This window comes from Trichosurus vulpecula, chromosome 4 (assembly GCF_011100635.1).
Source record: "Trichosurus vulpecula isolate mTriVul1 chromosome 4, mTriVul1.pri, whole genome shotgun sequence".
NCBI classification, from domain to species: Eukaryota; Metazoa; Chordata; class Mammalia; order Diprotodontia; family Phalangeridae; genus Trichosurus; species Trichosurus vulpecula.
The window spans coordinates 202,923,485-202,942,825 of NC_050576.1; the positions used below are offsets into that span (position 1 = coordinate 202,923,485).

At 40.7% G+C, this 19,341-nt stretch overlaps 1 protein-coding gene across 2 annotated transcripts in view; it reads left to right on the forward strand.

Annotated features, from left to right (window-relative positions):
- SLC39A11 (solute carrier family 39 member 11) overlaps positions 1-19,341 on the forward strand; it is a 499,961-nt gene that overhangs the window by 280,235 nt on the left and 200,385 nt on the right. For both annotated transcript variants that reach the window (XM_036755297.1, XM_036755296.1), the window contains exon 6: positions 10,996-11,166. In XM_036755297.1, the coding sequence (XP_036611192.1) occupies positions 10,996-11,166 (171 nt within the window). The remainder of the gene's footprint in view (positions 1-10,995; positions 11,167-19,341) is intronic.

A 19,341-nucleotide genomic window follows, 5' to 3' on the forward strand; every position in this document is an offset into this window, starting at 1 on the left:
GATTGTTTTTAAGTTATATTTTAAGGGCCTCTCCAAATGCCCTGTCTCTCAAAAGTTCTACTGGACTTCTGCGAGTCTTCTCTGGATTTTCTTTTTACTTTTTACTGGATGATCAGAAAGCAATCTGTGAAAGTTCCCCTCTTCCCAGCACATTTGTTCTTTCCACAGCTGTGCTGGTGAGAAGCCATGGGGGTGATTGGTCCACCTTAGAATGGCAGAGCATACCTTGGTGCCTGGACAAGTTTTCTTTCTAATAGTATAATAACAACTCACATTCATCCAACACTCAGACTTAGTAAGTGCTTTAAAGTACTTTGACAATTGTTTTTCATTCAAGACAACTTTACATTCATAAAATGGCCGCTTTTGCCTTTCGGCAGAACAGCTGGCCTGGGAACTAGGAATAGGATATATAGCTTATCAATAGAAGATATTACTTTACTTGACTTTTTTGGAACTATGAATAGTTTATTGCTTGATTCGCTTAATGGATGGCTTTGGAACATTGTGGAGTCCTTTCCGTTTGTGATGTATATTTAATTTGAAGTTATTAGAAAAATCTATTTCTATGCTCTCTCTAAGTAATTGCTTATTCACCAGCATAAAAGGTAAGCTGCAGAATATTTTCAATGCCATGAGTACATGTGCGGACTAAAAAGATGAGGGAGCCTCATCCGCTTCTTTTACCCAGGTGGCATTAGGCCCTGAAGTGATTTCAGTGTGTGTGATTATTAGAGTGATAAGCAAAAGCATCAGTGCAGTTCAAGAGATTGGCCTGTAAATGGAGTCATTATTTTGTTCCTGTTGAAGCAGTCTGCCTAGTGCCCCCAGAGAGGGAACCCCTCCCGCTCCCAGAGATGGACTTCAGTCAGTATTCCGGGCTTCGTTTTTGTTTTTGGTCAGGTATAGTGATTTCATTCCCTCTGTAGGCTGTCTGCCTGCTGGGCAGAGTTGTCCATTACCTTCATTTTAGAGATAGATACCCAGATACCTTTGTAATCATGGGGACCTGTCCCTCAAAGTTGAAATCAGGCCGTGGGGGATGTCCTCCAACTACAATAGAGTCTAATATCCCCTTGCCTTAGAATTCAATTCCCAAATTGAATTTGGGGTTCCTGGTCTACAGTCAATTCATTTTGCGATTTGGGGGTCACGTACCATTCTTTTTAAGTCTGTGTACAATGTCTATAAAATGAGGGAAAAAAAGCTTACCCAGTAGTGGGAGTGGGTGTATCAGTTTTCTGAAAGGAGAGGGCTGAGAACCAAAGCTGACCTTAGCCAAAACTATGAGGTAGGTAGTTTGTCCTTGACTTGACACATACATTCTCTTGAACAACCCACCCCAGGTACCTGACAGCCAAGGCCTTCAAATTAACTAACATTTCTACCCTCTGTGTTCAGGATTTATGTCTCCTTCCTAGACTTCCACTGGAACCTACCTGGACTATCTTTCATTTCTCTCATAGCCAGAAGTGTCAGCTAGTTACCTTTGCCAAATCATTTGTATTGATGCTTGGAGGCAGGTAGGTGATGTGTTAGAGTACTGGAGACTTAGAGTCAGGAAGACCAGAGTTCAAATTCAGCCTTAGACATGTACTAGCTCTAGTGTGACCCTGGTCAAATCACTGGAACTCTCTCAGCCTCAATTTCCTCAGCTGTAAAGGGCAGTTGACAATAGTACATATAAGATAAAGTGCTTTGCAAACCTTAAAGTGTTATATTAATGCTAGTTATTATTAATGGTAGATTATGTGTGCATTTTAATTCTGGCTTCTTGGAGAAAGTAAACTTTATCCTTTTTTTTTTTTTTTTTGGTCTAATGACTCTAAAGCAGAGGTCTATTAACTTGTCTTTTTTTTTAATGTTTTGATAACCACATCTTAATATAATCAATTTCCCTTATAATTCCATTTTTCTGAGATAGGGTCTATAGGCTATATCAAACTGCCTTCACCAGAGGAGTCCATGACCCAAAAAAGGTTAGAAACTCCTCTTGTAAAGATAGAAATTTCAAATCAAATAGCCAGGCTTGACAGGCCAATGCAGGAGGAAGTTTTTTAGACAGGTTAGAAATGGCTATACTTTTTACACTGAATGTAAGAGACCACCTACTCCCAACTAAATAATACTATCCTCATATTTGTAGAGGTATTTCTTATGAATTATCACAATTTCAATGGCTCCTCATTGGAAGCATGTGTGCGCGCGCGTGCACACACACACACACACACACACACACACACTTCTTAATTTTAACTCTTTAAGATTTTACAGCTCTCCACAATCTTGCTCCAACCAGCTTTTCTCACTGTATTTCCTTTTATTCCCCATCTTGTTTACTGTGCTCCTCAGCTCAGATGTCACTGCCTGCCTGAGGTTATTTCCTGATACCCCAGATTTGAGTGTCTTTGCTACAAAATTATTTTGTTTATATTTATATTGATTTATCTATGTCATTCTCTTCCCCACTCCACCACAGTAGAATATGAAACCTTCAAGGACAGTTACTAAAATTTCATTTGTCTTTGTGTCACCTTTACCCATGAACAAATAAGAATTTTCAGAATAACCTTATAGAGTTTTTGGGAAGGTGCTATCCTTATAGTGACAATTCAATAAATAGCTAATTAAATAAATTTCTAGAAATTTCTATGGCTAATTAATAAATTTCTTAATAACACACATTACTTAATAGTATAGATTAGATCACAAACCATGTTTCCTGAATTCCATTCCCATATTACTCCTACAGAGGTCATCCTTGATTCTTGGTATCCTGCTCCCCAGAGAGTTGAACCTTCACCTGCCAATTTTCTCCATTCCAGAATACTATATATCACAGGAGATGAGCCTAGGTTTAGCTTATTCCTAATCCCAGTCAATCAATTAACAAATATTTATTAAGAGCCTATTATGTGCCAGGCAAAAGACAAAAATGAAACAGTAGTTTACATTCTAATAGAGTTGACAAGATGCACACTTATTTATCATATAAATAATATCAATAAAATAAATACAAGGTAACTTTGGGAGGAAGCACGCCAACAATTTGGCCATGGGGGAATCAGGAAAGGCTTTAGGTAGAAGGTGGCACTTGAGATGAGTTTTGAAGGAAACCAGGGATTCTAAAAAGTGATGGTGAGAAGGAAATGCATATGACTTGGCATGTGGCCTCATGGCCAGTGCAAATGCCTGGAGTCAGAAGATGGAGCATCGTGTGTGCAGACCAGCAAGCAGGCCAGTATTGTTAGATCATAGAGTGTGTGGAGGAAGGTCATGTGAAAGAAGATTGGAAAGGTTGGAAGAGACCAACTTGTGAAGAGCTTTAGTTACTAAACAGGAGTATTTAGGTGCTAAAGGTAATAGGAAGTCACTGGGAGCTTATTGAGCAGAGGAGGCATCATGGTCAGCCTTGTGCCTTCAGACAATGACCTTGGCAGTTGTTTGGAAGTTAGATTGGGGTGGTGAGGTGCTTTTAAGTAGGTAGACCCAACAGAGAGCTCTGGCAATAGTGCGGGCGGCGAAGACGTGAGGTGGGCCTGAAGGAGAATAATGAGAAGGGGCTGGATGTGAGGGGTGTGGATAGAGAAATGATGAGATTTGTGCCAATTGACATGTCGCTCATAGGACACTACTAAGCTCTAGAATCTCTTCTCCTAATGTCTAGACCTAGAAACTGCCTACATAGTTTGCTATGCCCATGGAAATTTGCCCCTCCAGGTAGGTGAACCTGGCACAATTTACATGTTTTCTTGTTGCCCTAAAGCAAGTCTTGCCCCTCATCTTTTAGGGATGTTCTTTGTCAGGGGTGGCAGCCTTGGGATCACAGTCTTTTCCAATCTTGCCTCTGCCTCTGGTTTTCTATGTGACCTTCAGTCAATAGCTTCTTCTTGCTGAGTCTCCACATCTGTGAAGGGAGAGCAGGTCACCACGGGAATTGGGAGCCAGTCTTCAGAAATGATTCTTTTCCTGTATATTTAGAATGCCTTGAACTGAACGAACAACTCCAGTCTCATATGTAATAACAATACCTGAGTATGGCTTTCAGCTCTCTGAGTCAGACTCATGCAGTTAATTGGATTCTTTTTCTAGCTCTGCCATTACCCTGGGAAGAATGGAGAAGGAAAAACACAAACAAATGCCTGATCATCTGGGCTTTTTTCTAGCCCAAGGCATATTACACAATGTGATAGTCCGTTGTCATTTGCGTAGCTTTTTTGTGTTAAGGGAGGCAGTAAATAGTGGCTTTTTATGAGTCCCATGGTGATACCTGATCATACAAGGTGAGGTCATGCCAGCATCTTCTAGCTTCAGGACAGAGATGTTATTATACCCCTTTGCCTTGATGTCCCTTTTATTTGAATCCAGCAAGCCTTTGGAGCCAGTAGGCTGTATTAATTGAGTTCCTGTTACTGGTTAGCTCAATGGATGCTAGCACCATATTAATGAGGCCAAAGCAGTGGGCTACATTCCTGTATGGACCAGTTGGCTCTACCTGACCCAAACCCTTCCTTTCTGTGCTTCTTGCATGTCGACCTCCTTCACATACTCCCTGTGTTAGCCACATTGGCTAGTTATCTGTGTGTGATGGCGCATCCCAGATCCATCTTTGCACAGACCCCTCCCTAAGTCTAGAATGTATACTTGCTTCACCTCCATCTTTATATCTCTAGCTTCCTTCATGTGCCACCTTCTGTACAAGGCCTTTCCTTATCCTCCCTCTGCCAGCAGTCGGTATACTTTATATTTCTTTTATGTGTTATGTTTATAATGATAATAGCTTGCATTTGCTGTCCTTTGTACTCACAGAGGATCAAAATGACATCACTATGCAGGGGTCAATGTACAGTGTGTCCGCCTGTGGCTAATCAGACCAACATGAGCTCAGAAGGCTCTGCCGTGGGTCGGGCACAGATAGTCCATGTGAACATTTAGAGTGGAGATGTTTCCATATTTGCGCATCTCACGTTCTTGTGAGCCATGGCAGTTGTGCTTTGCTCACAGAACACAGCACCTTCTTGATGCAAACACGCCATGCTAGGCTGTCCTGTGCCAGTGTCTCCTGTGTCTCACAACTGATTCCAGAGTTCTTCAGAGAGACCTTGAGAGGGTTCTTGTATTGCTTCTTCTGACCTTCCTGTGGGTGCTTGCCTTGTGTGAGTTCTCTGTAGAATATACAAATATATAATATCTAATTTAATTAACTCAGTTTAATAAAATATACAAATATATTTTACATTTATTTTACAAATATGTTATATTTCTCATAATAACAGCTAGTAGTACTTATATATAGTGCCTTCCACATGCCAGGCACTGTGCTAAGGACTTTACAAAGAATAATAGTTATAACAGCAGCTAACATTTATGTAGCACTTACTATGTGTCAGGCATTGGGCTAAGACAATCCTGAGAGGTATGTGCTATCATTATCCCCATTTTACAGGTGTGGAAACTGATGCAAAAAGGGATGAAGTGACTTGGCCAAGGTCACACAGTTAGTACGTTTCTGAGGCTGGATTTGAATGTGATTCTTTCTAACTCCAAACCGAACACTCCATCTGCTGCACTACTTCACTGACCCAAAGTGTATTTGTATGAATTAATGTATTGTTCATTACAAGAGAATGTGAGCTCCTTGAGGTTAAACCCGTTATTGGTTTGGTGTGGTTTTTTAGTGCCTGGTGCATAGTAGGTGCTTAATAAGTGTCTGTGGAATAAATGAATTGGAAATGCATGTCCTTAGTCCCAAAGGGACCCAGCATAGGTACATTGCTAGGTCAGCACAGATCTATTCCACCTATTGGAGAAGTACAGCAAGAGGAGACCCTCCTGATGGCTTAATCAGTATATTAAGTACAACTTCTCACCTTTCTTTAGAAGTCTTTACATAGATCTTTGCCCTGGATGGGTAGTTTCCTACTGATTATAACTTTAGTCTCTGTTTATTTTAATTCATTTCCAATAACGTTCCTGAGCGTCTGCTCTCTGTAGATCCCTGTTTTAGGCTCTACAAGAGATCCATATGTTGCATACAGCAGACTCCCTGCCTTTATAGTCAAGCAGCATGTGTCCCAAGTACTACTAACTTTAATAGAAGATGATAGGCAGATGAGCAGTGAAAGCAAAGTACTATGAGATTAAATAAAGAGAGCGAATTCATTCTAAATGGGGATGGGGGCAGTCAGGGAAGGACACTGAAGAGGGAACATTTTAGTTGGACTTTAAAGGATGAGTAAGAATTCAACAGTGGAGGATGTTGGTGGGTGGAGTAGAAAGGACACTCAAGGCTTAGGGAACAAAAGCCAAGTTGGTGTGAAAGTGTAGGAAATAGATGAGTGAGTGGTAGAGTGTCATTGGAGCAGGAGGCATTTGAAGTGAGTAGACGAGAAAATGCCAGAAATACAGAGCAGTGTCAGATTGCACAGCGGGAGCAGCTTGAATGTCACCCCAGGAAGTTTGAAGTTTACCTGTTAGCAATAGGGAGCCAATTCAAGGCTTCTGAGCAGAGGAGTAACTGCTAAGACCTCTGCAGAGGAAGACCAATTTACTTACCAACCCCAGGAGGTAGGTGCATATGAGGAAACTGAGGTAAGATAAAGTGAGTACTCAGAGTACCCCAGAACCAAATTAAGATGTAATTGGGAAATATGGAACAAAGGAAACACAGATACAATAGAATGTAAATAATGTTAATACATGGTTTTCTGTTGATATGTGGCTCAGGGAGCCTTTTGTTTGGTTTAGTGGCCCCTGTTTCAATTTGAGTTTGACATTGCCCTATACTGCTCTGTCCAGTGGTGGAGATTGTTGGGCTTGGAGTTGGGAATATCATGGTTTAAATCCTTGTGGCTAATGCCAGCTTTGTGACTCTGAGCATAGCTCTATTTGCCCCATGAAACTCCCTGGTATTTATATACTGTGTCCCAAAAGTCTTATTGTAGTTTTAGACTTTAGGTGTGTACAACTTCAGGTGTGTAAATGCTCCAAACTTACCCAAAAAAAACCATTTGAAAATCTAATTACATTCCTTTTGTACTTAATTAGTTTTGTGAACTTTGAATAACATATTCTTAACTTTTAATAAGATGGGGCCTCCTGTCATTATGCATTGCATGTCTATTTCTGGGTGACACTTTTCTTAGGCTGGTGCATAGTTCAGTAGAGGAGATTCTCTTGCTTGGCCATCCCTGTCTCCCTGATCTGTCTCCTTTAGACTTTTCTTGTGGGGTCGCATCAAAACTGCTATGCATACATGAGAACCTTATTTTTTCATTGACCCTAAGGCCAGAATTACAGTTGCAGTGCTTTCAGCCACTGAGCAGGAATTGATAAGTGTTTTTAACAAAGTTCAAAAATCGACTAGCGCAATGTAGAAGACATCGCTGTATCCTAATTTAATTAAGGATGCTCAGTTTCAATAAAAAAATCAGTATTTTAAAATTTTAAATAATTAGCCTTTCACATTTTTGTAAGTTTGTAACACTTATACTTCTGAAGTTATTAAAGCCTGGAACATTATTAAGATTTTGGGGACATGCTGTATATTAGATCGCAGATAGTTTGGTGGAGAGAAGACAACAAGGTGGGTGTTCCTCACCCTGGCAATATCAGAGATTCTTTGTATATGCAGAAAGCTTGTTCTTAGACCACTTCCTTTCTATGTGTAATTTGTGGTATTTGTTATGTCATGTTGGGTCAAATAAAGCTTAAAATCCTAAATATCTTCAGAAGCAAGAGTGTGTGTGTGGCAAACACATACGCGCACATATCCATACATTTATGTGTTTGTGTGTTCTTATGCGTATGTGAAAAAACGTAAGTAAGTGTAGACAGTTTCCAAGGATGTTTATAGTTACATATGTACATATATCAAGATTTGTAGTCTCCCTGGAAATCATCTGTCCTGTTGCTTGTTATGATAGAAATTTGCCCCTTTGATTGGGTGAACATGCTTTCTTATTCTAAAATTAGTCTTATGGCCCTGTAAATAACAGTAAAAAAAACCAAAGACCTTTTCCCCCCCGCTCTCTTCTCTTCATGTTAAAAAAAAAATTCTGCTGCTTCTTAATTTTCTCCATATGGGAGAAAGGGAAAATATATCTTATTTTTAAACAATCCTGTAAAAAGACTCGTAAAAACTTAAAACTCCCTTAAAATTCCGTCTTCCTTTTTGGGTATTTCTGATGTTCTCATCACTGGCATATGTTAAAAAGAAGTACTAGTGCTTCCACCATGTCAGAGTTTAAGTGACTTGCCCATGGTTGTAACTTGAAAAAATGAGTATGTGTATATAGCCCCTGAAAAGTGGCATCATTTATAGATAGATTGCTCTGGAGTTTTATACAGGTCAGAGTCAAAGGATAACTTCAACCTATACTCAAAGCATTGCTGTGGTGTATATTTATTCATTCAGCAAGCATTTATTAAGTAGCTCTTGTGTGTCAGTTGGCCAGGGACTAAGGCTACAAAGACAGATAATTAACAGTTCCTGCACTAAAGGAACTTAGATTCAGGATAAAGGGCGATAGGTGGAGGAACAATATGAACACAAATAAAGTATGAATATATGTGTTATATACATGCATGCATATGTAAATATGTATGTTATATAAATATCACATATTTTCTGGGAGTGGAAGGTCTTAGCAACTAGAGGGATTGGTTAGGCCTCATTTAGAAGGCAGCACTTGAGCTGATCCTTGAAGGATGTTAGGGATGAAAAATACAATCCAGGCTTGGGAACTGGCCTGTGAATGGGGATGGAGAAAGAAGGTAGAATGTCATCTATGGGGAGCGGCAAGTATGCTTAGACTGTAGAGCAAGCAAAGAAAGTGCTATGGTTTGGAGACATTGTGAGAGGCTTTAAATGTCAAATGGAGGAGTTTGTTTTCGATCCTGAAGGCACTGGGGAGCCATTGGGATTTCTTGAGTAGGGGAGTGACCTTGACAGGCCTGTCATGAAATATCAGTTTGGCAGCTGTCTGGTAGACAGATTGAGGAGAACATAGAGAAGAAGCAGGGGAACATATTTGGAGGCTATTGCCAGAGTCCAGAAAAGAGGGAATGAGAGCCTGAACTAGTCTTGGCCGTATGGTTGGAGAGAAGACAGTTGTGAGAGATGTTGAGGAGGTCAGACTGATAAGTGATTAGACGCGGAGGGGGATGGAGCCTGAAGACGGGAAGATGCCTGAGGGTGTGAGTCTGGGTAGCAAGAGTCTGAACAGAAATAAAGGAGTTAGGCAAGGTTATGTATAGTTCTATCACTCATATTTGATTTATTTGTGGCCGTTCTATTGCTGGCCCTAGAATATAAGCTCCCTGAGGGCAGGTACTATGAATTCTATTTCCCTTTCCTTTTCTTGGATGTCATATAGCACTTCATACTCTTCCGTTCCTTAGCATCGTCTATTCTGCTTTATACTCAATGTGAACTATTGTGTATTTGGGTATGTGTTATGGCGTTGTTGCTAAATGGCAGTCAACATGGTAGTGAATAGAGCATTGGTCTTTAAGAGAGAAAGTCTGTGCTCAGATCCCATCCCTAGCTGTGTGATAATGCGAAAGTCCTTTCATCTCATACAATTTCAGTTTTTGCATCTGTAAAATGGGGGTATTCATGCTCGCACTACATACCTTACATAGTTATTGTGAGGAAAACACCTTACAAACCCTAAATGCCATATATGATGATGATAGCCAGCACATAGCTAGATATGTATGTATATATGCTATGTAGAAATATAGTAATCATTAGATCCTAGCTATAATAATATAGTGCTTTAATGTTCCCAAAGTGTGTTACGTATCTTAACTTATTTGATATATAAATGTGAGTTGTCTGAAACTTGCTACTTGAGTGACCATGACAAGTTACTTAAGCTCTCTAAGCCTCAACTTCTCGCTCTATAAAATGGAATTAGCAAGGACTGTAGCATCTACCTCACAGGGTTTTTAGGATCAGATGAGCTGATGTAAGTAAAGCCTTAGAGTGCTATAGAAACATCAGCTGCGGTCTTTGTAAACCACCCCCACACACTCATTCAGATACACATACTTCACAGATCGGTTGGCACATTGTGAGTTCTTAAATAAATGGTTGTCTAATAAAAGAGTGGGAGAATGGATGGATGAACGAGTGACTGCTGGATCCCTCAATGTGGGGAGGCAGAAAGATGAGAAGGTAGTATTGTTAAGTCCATTTTCTAACTGAGGAAACATGGAACGCAGTTAGGTGTCACATGAAGCAACTTGCCCAAAGCTAAAATACTAATAAATGGCCAAGGGACTAGAACCCAGGTCTTTTGCCTCTCCCATGCAGTAGTCGTCCTGTTATCAGTTGGAATTGAGATGCCATCCAGTTTATAGTTATAGATTATATCTCTCCTGTTGAACAGAATCCCAAGGGTCCTCTTGGACCTGACTTGGCGCATTTAGATTGACTGAATGAAATTTAGGCAGCAAGGTGGTACAGTAAATAGAACTCTGGGCTTAGAATCAGGAAGGCCTAAGACACTTAATAGCTGGGTGACCTTGGACTAATCACTTAGATCTCTGCCTTAGTTTTCTCATCTGTCACATAAGGCTAATAATAGCAGCCACTTGTAAGTATAAAATGAGTTAATATCTGTAAAGCACTTTGCAAACCTTAAAACGCTATGTAAATACTAACTGTCATCATCATCATTAACTTCCCTGCTTCCAGGAATTGTCCACACTGAAAGAAATGATAAATGCTTTTGGGTGGAATGGTAGTCTTCTCTTTATACAAGACTGAATTAAAAATAGGGACTAGATAAACATTTGTGCTCACAGAAATGATTAAATCAATGAATGTATGCTTCTTAGGAGAGAAGAAAATAGAATAGAAAATAGAACATTTTCCCTTCTTTCTCCCTTCAGATTCTCCCTAACCTCTTTCTACCATTGTTTGGAGGAGTACAGCCATGCTCATTTTCAGTCTGACCCCTCTCTTGGCTCTTTTCTTCTCCACAGATAAGAGCGAGAATGGAGAAGCTTACCCCAGGAAGAAGGTGGCTACCACCAGCATGTCTGATGACCCTGCATCCTCCCGGCCTCCTAGAGAGAACAGAGGGAAGCAGGGCGGCGATAGTTGGAGACGAATCCTGCTGCTCATTTTAGCCATAACAGTACATAATATTCCAGGTAAGAAACTGCCCTTGTGTAACCCCAGGCACCAGCCTTCGGTGCTGCTTGCCAGGTGTAGAAGGACCCCCATGCCAGAAGGACCTTTCTTCCACGTGAGGTGAGACACTGTGCTTTACTGGGAAAAGCCCTGAGATGGGGATTGGAAGAAGTGATTTTCTCCTCTAGGTCTGCCGTCACCCACCTAGCTGTGGGAGTACATAGAGAGCTGTTAGCTTCTCTGGGATATAGTCTCATCTGTAACATGGTTACGATGGTCCCTTTCTTATCTCATCGAGGCCTAGAGGCAGCAAGCTGGTTCTATGTTGCAGAGCACTGGGCTTGGAATTGGGAAGACCTTAATTCGAAATCTGTCCTCCAACACTTACTAGCTATGTGACGGGGCATGCCACTTAACCTTTCCCATTTTCAGTGCTCTTATCTGTAAAATGGGGATAATGATAGCCCTACCTCTAGGGTTGTTATGAAGGTGAAAAGGGATGTTTGTAAAGCATTTAGTGAAACTTACCTCACCATATGAATGCTAGCTATTATTATTATCGTCGTGACCCTCACACAAAAGTTAAAACTGAACCTTCAAAGATGTAAGCATGCTCGGTTGTGTATTCCCCAGAGACATAAATAAGCTTCTGCCTCTTTATACTATTAGCCTGGGATGTATGTCTGGATGTACAACGAAAATACTGATCAGCCAGTTCATAAATCCAGGACAGATATTGGTGGCAGACAGTGAACCAGACTAAAATTGAGTAAGACGACGCCCTGGGCTGGACCCGCTTTTGAAGAATCATGCAGCCTTCTGTCTGAAACACAAGGCCATGTTTTTATCACCAGCACTCTCCCAGTGATGTTATAGAGGCACAAGTCATAAAATATATCAGTCTTTGAAAATTTAAAGTTGATAGCCATCAAAGAGCAACGAAGAAATGTGTCATGGGCATACTGCAACACGCTGCAAATGAGTAATCACGTAGAGGTAGTGTATACCGCTAGGTGACATCAAAAAAGTGTATGACCAGAAAAAAGGATCAACTGATCCGATAGTGAGGATGAAGGATCCGTTGGTAGCCGTGCCGTGTCAAGAGACCAGTATAGTTGGTGGTCCCTCCATACGCACCATCTCCTTTGTGGCAGATTTTTGGGTAGACATAGACAAGAATTTCACAGGGTGGGCAGGCATGGATCACGTCATTGGTAGGAGTGCCCGTAATTGATGAGATAATAAAACTAGTGGAATATCGATCGACTCTCTACCATTATAGCGACACTTCACTCATAGGGGGTCAGGGTGTCTTGTGCCCTGTTGAATGCTAATTATCACCTAGAAATTAGAATTCCAGGAATAATGAAGCCATCCAAGAGATCTAGAGCAGAATAGGACAGACATGCTTACTTGAGCTAGTAATTCTCTCTCCCCACTAGAATGAAAAAGCACCCACAACAGATTGTGGCCCTAGGTTCTGATGTCTGGGCTGCAATAATTATATATCCCTTAGAGCTTTCATGATTGAGATTAGCCATAGCATAGCTGCCATATGCGTATTGCCTTTCAACATATGCATCTGGCATTTATTTCCTGAGTTGGTTTTTGCATAATGGCTGGGGAGTGTCAGAATGATTAATGAAGAGAAATTATTTAGTTCTTATGTGAGTTTGGCTTAAGAACAAAGCTGAATATAATAATATAATGGGTAAGTATGGAACAATCCCAAATTTAGATATCTTTAGAGTATCTGTTGCTAGGGAGTCAAAGAGTGCTCCTTCCTTAGCCTTTCAGACCTCATTTTCTCTCTGAGTGTTCCCATCAATATATTAGTTAACAAGCATTCCTTAAGTGCCTGTGCTGGGTGGTAGGAATACAGACAGAAATGAAGAAGTTTATATTTTGTCTGGGGATACCATGTACATATTTAGTATATACACATAAATATACATATATGTATATATACACATACACATATAGTATATATATAAGATAATGATGGAGAGGACACTGGCACCTGGGGGCAGTGGATAGATAGAACATGAAAAGCTCCATGGATTCTAGGAAGCAGGTAAGGGGAAAGCATGTTCCAGACATGAGAGACAGCCTATGTGAAGGCCTGTAGACAGAAGATGGATTCTCATATATTAGAAATGGCAAGAAGGCCAGCTTGGCTGAATTGTAAAGGGGAATAATATGTAATAAGATTGGATAGGTTGTTTGGGACCAGATTATGAAGGGCTTTGAATACGAAACAAAGGCAGTAATATTTGACCACAGAGGTCATGGAGAAAATTATTGGAATGGGGAGTGACATGGTTAGAAGTATGCTTTAGAAATATCACTTTGAGAGCAGGTTGACGGATGGATTAGGAAAGACACGAGGCAGAAATATCATCTCAGAAGCCATTGCAATAGTCCAGATGAGAGGTGATGAGGGATTGAAGGAGGGTGTTGGCTGTGTGAATAGAAAGAAGAGGACGTCCTAGGGGAGATGTGCAGCTGAAATCAATGAGACTTGATAACTGATTGGATAGCTAGAGTGAGGAATAATCAAAATCATGCGCCTATTGGATTGGTGATTCCCCTGGCAGAAATAGGTGAGCTCAGAAGACAGGAGGGTTTGGAGGAAAAGATGATGAGTTTAGTTTTCAACATTGAGTCTGAGATGCCAACAGGACATTTAGTACAAAATATCTAAGAGATTGTGGTTTGGGGACCAGAACTCATGAGGGAGACCAGGACTCATTGAATATATAGATTTGGGATTCAGCCACATAGATGTGATCATTAAACCCAAGAAAGATGAGACGCTCACCGAAAGAGACAGAAAAAGACCCGGGAAAGAGCCTTTCCCTCCATGCCCACAGTAGGGGATATAATATGAATGGTGACCCCTTCACAACCTGCAGTGCATCCAAATGGTTCTTCCTGGTGTTCCTCACTCAACACATAGTCTTCCATCTTCATAAGTCTTTGCTCCACTTGTCCCTGCTCCCTGGAATGCACTCCCTCCTCTCGACCTCTTGGAGTCTCTTGTTTCTTTCATCCCTCAGCTTAGAAGCATCACTTTTTACATAATGGCTTTCTTTCCTAATTCCCCCAGCTCCTACCCCCTCTTTGACTTGTGTTTGCTTTGTATAGATTCACTTTAAAAAGGGCAATGTCGCATGTAAAGATGCAGGAAGAACTGGGTTCAAGTCCCCATCTGACACAAATTGACTGTGCAGTCCTGGACAAGTCACGTTTCATCTCTCTGGGAAATTATCTAAGACTATTAAATTGTAGGGAAGGTGCTGATCTGTATCAGGAGAGGGAGTTTCCTCGTCTGAGAATTCCCTATACAAATAAAACCACAGATCCAATCCCTCTCCTTATCCTGTATTCTACATGTCCTTTGTGTAAATGCTGTTTCTCTCAATAGAATTAGCTCCTTGAGGCCAAAGACAGCTTCATTTTTGTATTGCCATCCTTGGCATCTAGTACAGTGCCTAGCACAGAGTGGGCAGTTAATAAATAGCCGTTGATTAATTGAGTATTTGATTTCGCAAAGGAGACAGAAGAACCGTTGGAAAGAGAATGAAGAGGAGCAAGCCCAGAGATAAGAGGGCACCAGGAGAAGGGATCAGCCAGCAGCGTCATGGGCTGCAGAGATATCAAGGAGGAGGACTGAGAGAAGGCCATTAGACTTAACAAATTAAAGACTCATGGGTAACTCTGAAGACAGTGGTTTCAGGTGAATGAGGAGGTCAAGAAGCCAGGTTTCAAAAGGCTAGAATTTGCATCTCTGTGGCGATCCAGACAGACATGTTGCTTGGAACACTACTAGCCAAGTGGCCCAAAGTGATCTGAGGTTGAGGTAGACATCTGTCCTCTCTTTGTCCCTACCCCACCCACTCCAACCCCCTTTCTTCCACTGGAAGTATAGTAACCATAGTAAGAGACAAAAAAAAAAAAAGCCGAGAGGACAGAAAGAAGGTGGTGCTATTCTTTTGTCTTAGAGGTGTGATGGGAAGTTTTCCAGGAGACCTCACTACTGCTTTCTCCTTCACTGTTGAAAATTCTTCATCTTCCACCTTGGTCTTAATAAGGAAATGTAATGCACTGGGGAAATGGCCGGAGGATTCTCCAGAGACTAACCAACAGACTGTTGTTGCTGCCCTTTGTTGAATCCAGTTCCAAGGATTTCCTTTCACTAGCATACCTTTCAGGCTGTTCTTTAACATTATCTTTTTTTTAGTTTATTAAAAATTTAACTGAGGCTTTGACCTTCCCCTCAAGTTTCTGCGATTTAAGTTACTCTCTTCACAATACCAAAATAGACAGCTGATTTTTGAAGTTCCTTTCTTTTGCCGCCTTGATTTCATGTGTCCTGGTGACATTTCGTAACAAAAGCTTGGAAAGGGAGGTACAGAATTTGTGAATGCTGTGTCTCCCTAGAAGAAATGGGTTTCTGAGAGAGGTGAAGTAGAGAGATATACCCCCTATATCCTAAACACACAAATTCTGGGTACTTTAGGGTTAAGAGTTAATCTTACTGACTAACTATGGTTCCTTCATGTATAAATAGTACACATCTAACAGTACAAATATCTCTTTTGACGAGGAGTTCTTAACCATTTTTGTGTCCTGGACCTCTTCAGCCTGGTGGTGCAATGGATAGAGCCCTGGGCTCCAATTATGTCAGGAAGACATAATTTCAAATCTGGCTTCAGATACTTACTAGCTCTATGGCCCTGGGCAAGTCATTTAACCTCTGTTTGCCTCAGTTTCCATATTTGTAAAATGGGGATAATGATAGCCCTTACCTCCCAGGGTTGTTGTGAAGATAAAATAAGATAATAATTGTAAGCGCTTAGCACAGGGCCTGCTACATAGTAGGCCCTATATAGATGCATATTCCCTTCCCTTCCCTTGGTAAAGCCTCTATCCCCTTTTCAAAGAAATGTGTTTTTAAGTGCTTAAAATAAAATACATGGGATTACAAAGGAAATCATTTCTACTGAAATAGTTTCAAAATATTTAAAAAGCAAGTTCAGGGACCCCTGGTTAAGAATCCCTGCTTTAGAAGAAGAGTATACAGACTCATAACCCATTGCAAGGGTGCTTAAAAATGATAATAATATTTAATATTAATTGGTTTGATATTAACATCACTGGCATATTTTATAAGTGACAAAAATATCGCTGTGCAACATGTGATGTCCTTGTCTTCTTATGTTCATCATCATCATCGGCTCGGTTTGTATTGAGCACCCACTATCTGCAGTTCTTGAGTGCACTTATTTGATATTACACTTTGAACTGGTGTATATATCATGAAACTCCATGAGGAGGATGACTCTTTCTTGCTTATTGGGCCCTGCTAGATACTCCCAGTGTTTAGCACAGTACTTTGTATATAGTAGATATGAGAAATATTTGCTGAATGAATGAATCAAACAAGTATTTTTTAAGCTTTTAAGCCCTGGAGATACAGATACAAAGAATGAAGCAATCCCTGCTAGCAAGGGCCTTATTGTCCAGTGGGAGAGACAAGTCCTTAGGTAAGTATAGACAGAAGAAATATGAGGAGGAGAAACACAAATAAATACAAAGTAGTTAAGTAAAGGTGAGAGGGTACTAGCAATTGGAGGGATGGGTAAAGACTTCATGTATAAAGTGGTACTTGAGCTCCATCTGTGAGGTAGAGAAGAGGAGGAAGGGCTGTCCAGTCTTTGGGGATGCCAGGGCCTAGTCACAGAAATGGGAGAATGTCATGTGAGAGGAATAGAGTGAAGGCCAGCTTCACTGAACCGCAGAGTACAGGAGGGGGAGGAATGGCCAACAAGGCTAGAAAGATAGGCTTATGAATGCCAAGGGGAACATATTAGACCCTGAAAGAGAATACAAAATGAATAAGACACAGTTCCTGTCCCATGGAGCTCATAGTCTAACTGATGAGATAAGATGTAAAGAAATAATCACAATACAAAGAATGATCAGAGTACAAATGGTTTAAGAGATCACTTAAGTGGAGTGATCAGGTGAGATTCATTAGAGGAAGTTGCATTTCAATAGGCAGACATAAGGGTAAGGACCAGTTTTCACTCTAGGTTGGTATTTGTGCCCTACATGTTTTTAGCTACGCTTATGGAGCTTATGGTCTAGTAAGGAGATAGGACATAAGTACAATAAAATAACACATGATGAGTACATAAGAGATATACATAAAGTGTCATATGATTTCTTATGAAAAAAAGTTATAAATGAAAGGGAAGATCCAGCAAAGAAAGGCTTTCTAGAAGAAGTGATATATGAGTTGGACTTTAGAAAATGGGCAGGATTTCAGCAACTACAGAGAGCAAGGAAGGACATTTCAAATATTAGACATGGCAGGAGGAAAGTCTTGGAGATGGGAAAATGGCAGGGTATGTTCTTAGAACATAAAGTAATCCAATTTGGAGCACATGTAGGGGAATAATATGAGACAAGAGGGGAGAGAAAGAGAAGGGAACAAACATGAAGTGCCTACACTATGCCAGGCACTGTGCTAAGTGCTTTTGATCGTCGCAACAACCATGGGAGGTAGGTGTCATGATTATCCTCATTTTACAGTTGAAGAAACAGAGGTTAAGTGACTTGCCCAGGGTCACATATCTAGGAAGCTGTAAGGAGGGATTTGAGCTAAAGTTGTCCTGACTCCCAGTGCTTTAGCCATTGTACCACCTAAGGCTAAAAAAGATAGGATAACACCAGACTGGTAACTACTAGGCTAAGGTGTTTGAACCTTAAGTTGTAGCATGGCATATGAAGATCATTCAACGGGAATGAGCATATTGAGCTTAGAGATGAGAAGGTATAGTATGCACATGATCACTGTCTTCAAGGATTTGAAGATGGTTTAAATCTATTCTTATTGGCCCGAGATGGCAGAAACAGTGAGTAGAAGTTGCATGGAATCAAAATGTTTTGTCTTGTCAAAAAAAAAAAAAACACTGCCTAAACATTATAGAGAATGGGCTATCTCTGGGGAAGGAGTAGATTCTTTCCTCCTCCCTAGAGGTTTTCAGGCTAAAGGCAAAATGACCACTTGTTAATACATGTTGGACTAGGTGGCATCTGAGATCCCTTTCAACTCAGATTCTGTGAATTCCCATTGTATGGCCTTAGTCTTCCCAGAAAATAGTAAGCTACATCATCTATGTTTGGGAAACATGGGGTAAGTTGAGATATTGAGGAAAGAGAGAAAAGTTGGGAACAGTCACTATGGGGAATAATAAGGAAATCAATAATTGAGCAGTGAGGACCTACCTAAAGTTATATAGGATAGCATTAGAGTAGGTAAAATAAATTCAATTTCATGACTTTATCTAGGGAAACTCAGCAGGAACTGAAAAAAAATGAATGGTGGGAGTTACCCATGGTTGAAGATAAGCCAGTTAGGAATGATGAAAGGTCAGAGTGGTGAGGCCATTTAGGAAAGTGGCATAGAGACAAAAGATGCCAGAAAGTGGGGAAGGGGAGATAGACTGGAAGAATTAGAAGTGGTGGTTGTAACAGCAGTATTACTTGAGGCTACTGTGGCTGTGTAAGGCCAATAACACCAGCACACAGGAGGGCTGCTAGCACAAGTTCTTTGATCTGCTTTTCTGAGGAAAGCAACTTTAAGGATTTTACAATCTCACTTTAATCAAACATACATGTATCATTCACTTAGTTCAGGGGGAAAAGCCAGCACCCTGAACTTCAGAAAAAACACAAACAGAAATTATAAGCAGAAATTATATAAACAGAGCAAATAACACAGATCAACAGACAGGCTTCTGTCTGACCATAGCAATACATACATAGTTACCAGAGAGAGATGCACCAACATCTGCATTTTCAAAGCTGGAGGGGCTCCTTAATGGCTACCCAGAGTCTCCACACCAACACTCTTCCAACAAGTGAGCCCTGGAAGCAAAATGCTAACCTCAGAGTGTATATGTACACTTCTTCAGGATCAGAGGGCATCACAACCATGTGACTCAAACTTATGTGACTTAGGCAGGTCATCAAAGACTCTTGATTGAAACAAAGGCAAGACTCAAAGGCACTTGATTGCCTTAGTCTTGAGAAGCACTCCAAAAGAAAAAACAGCAAAAAGTCCCACCTTGCTTGCCATTACAGTGGTGAAATGATGGGGGGTTACAATGAGGGCAAAAAGAAAA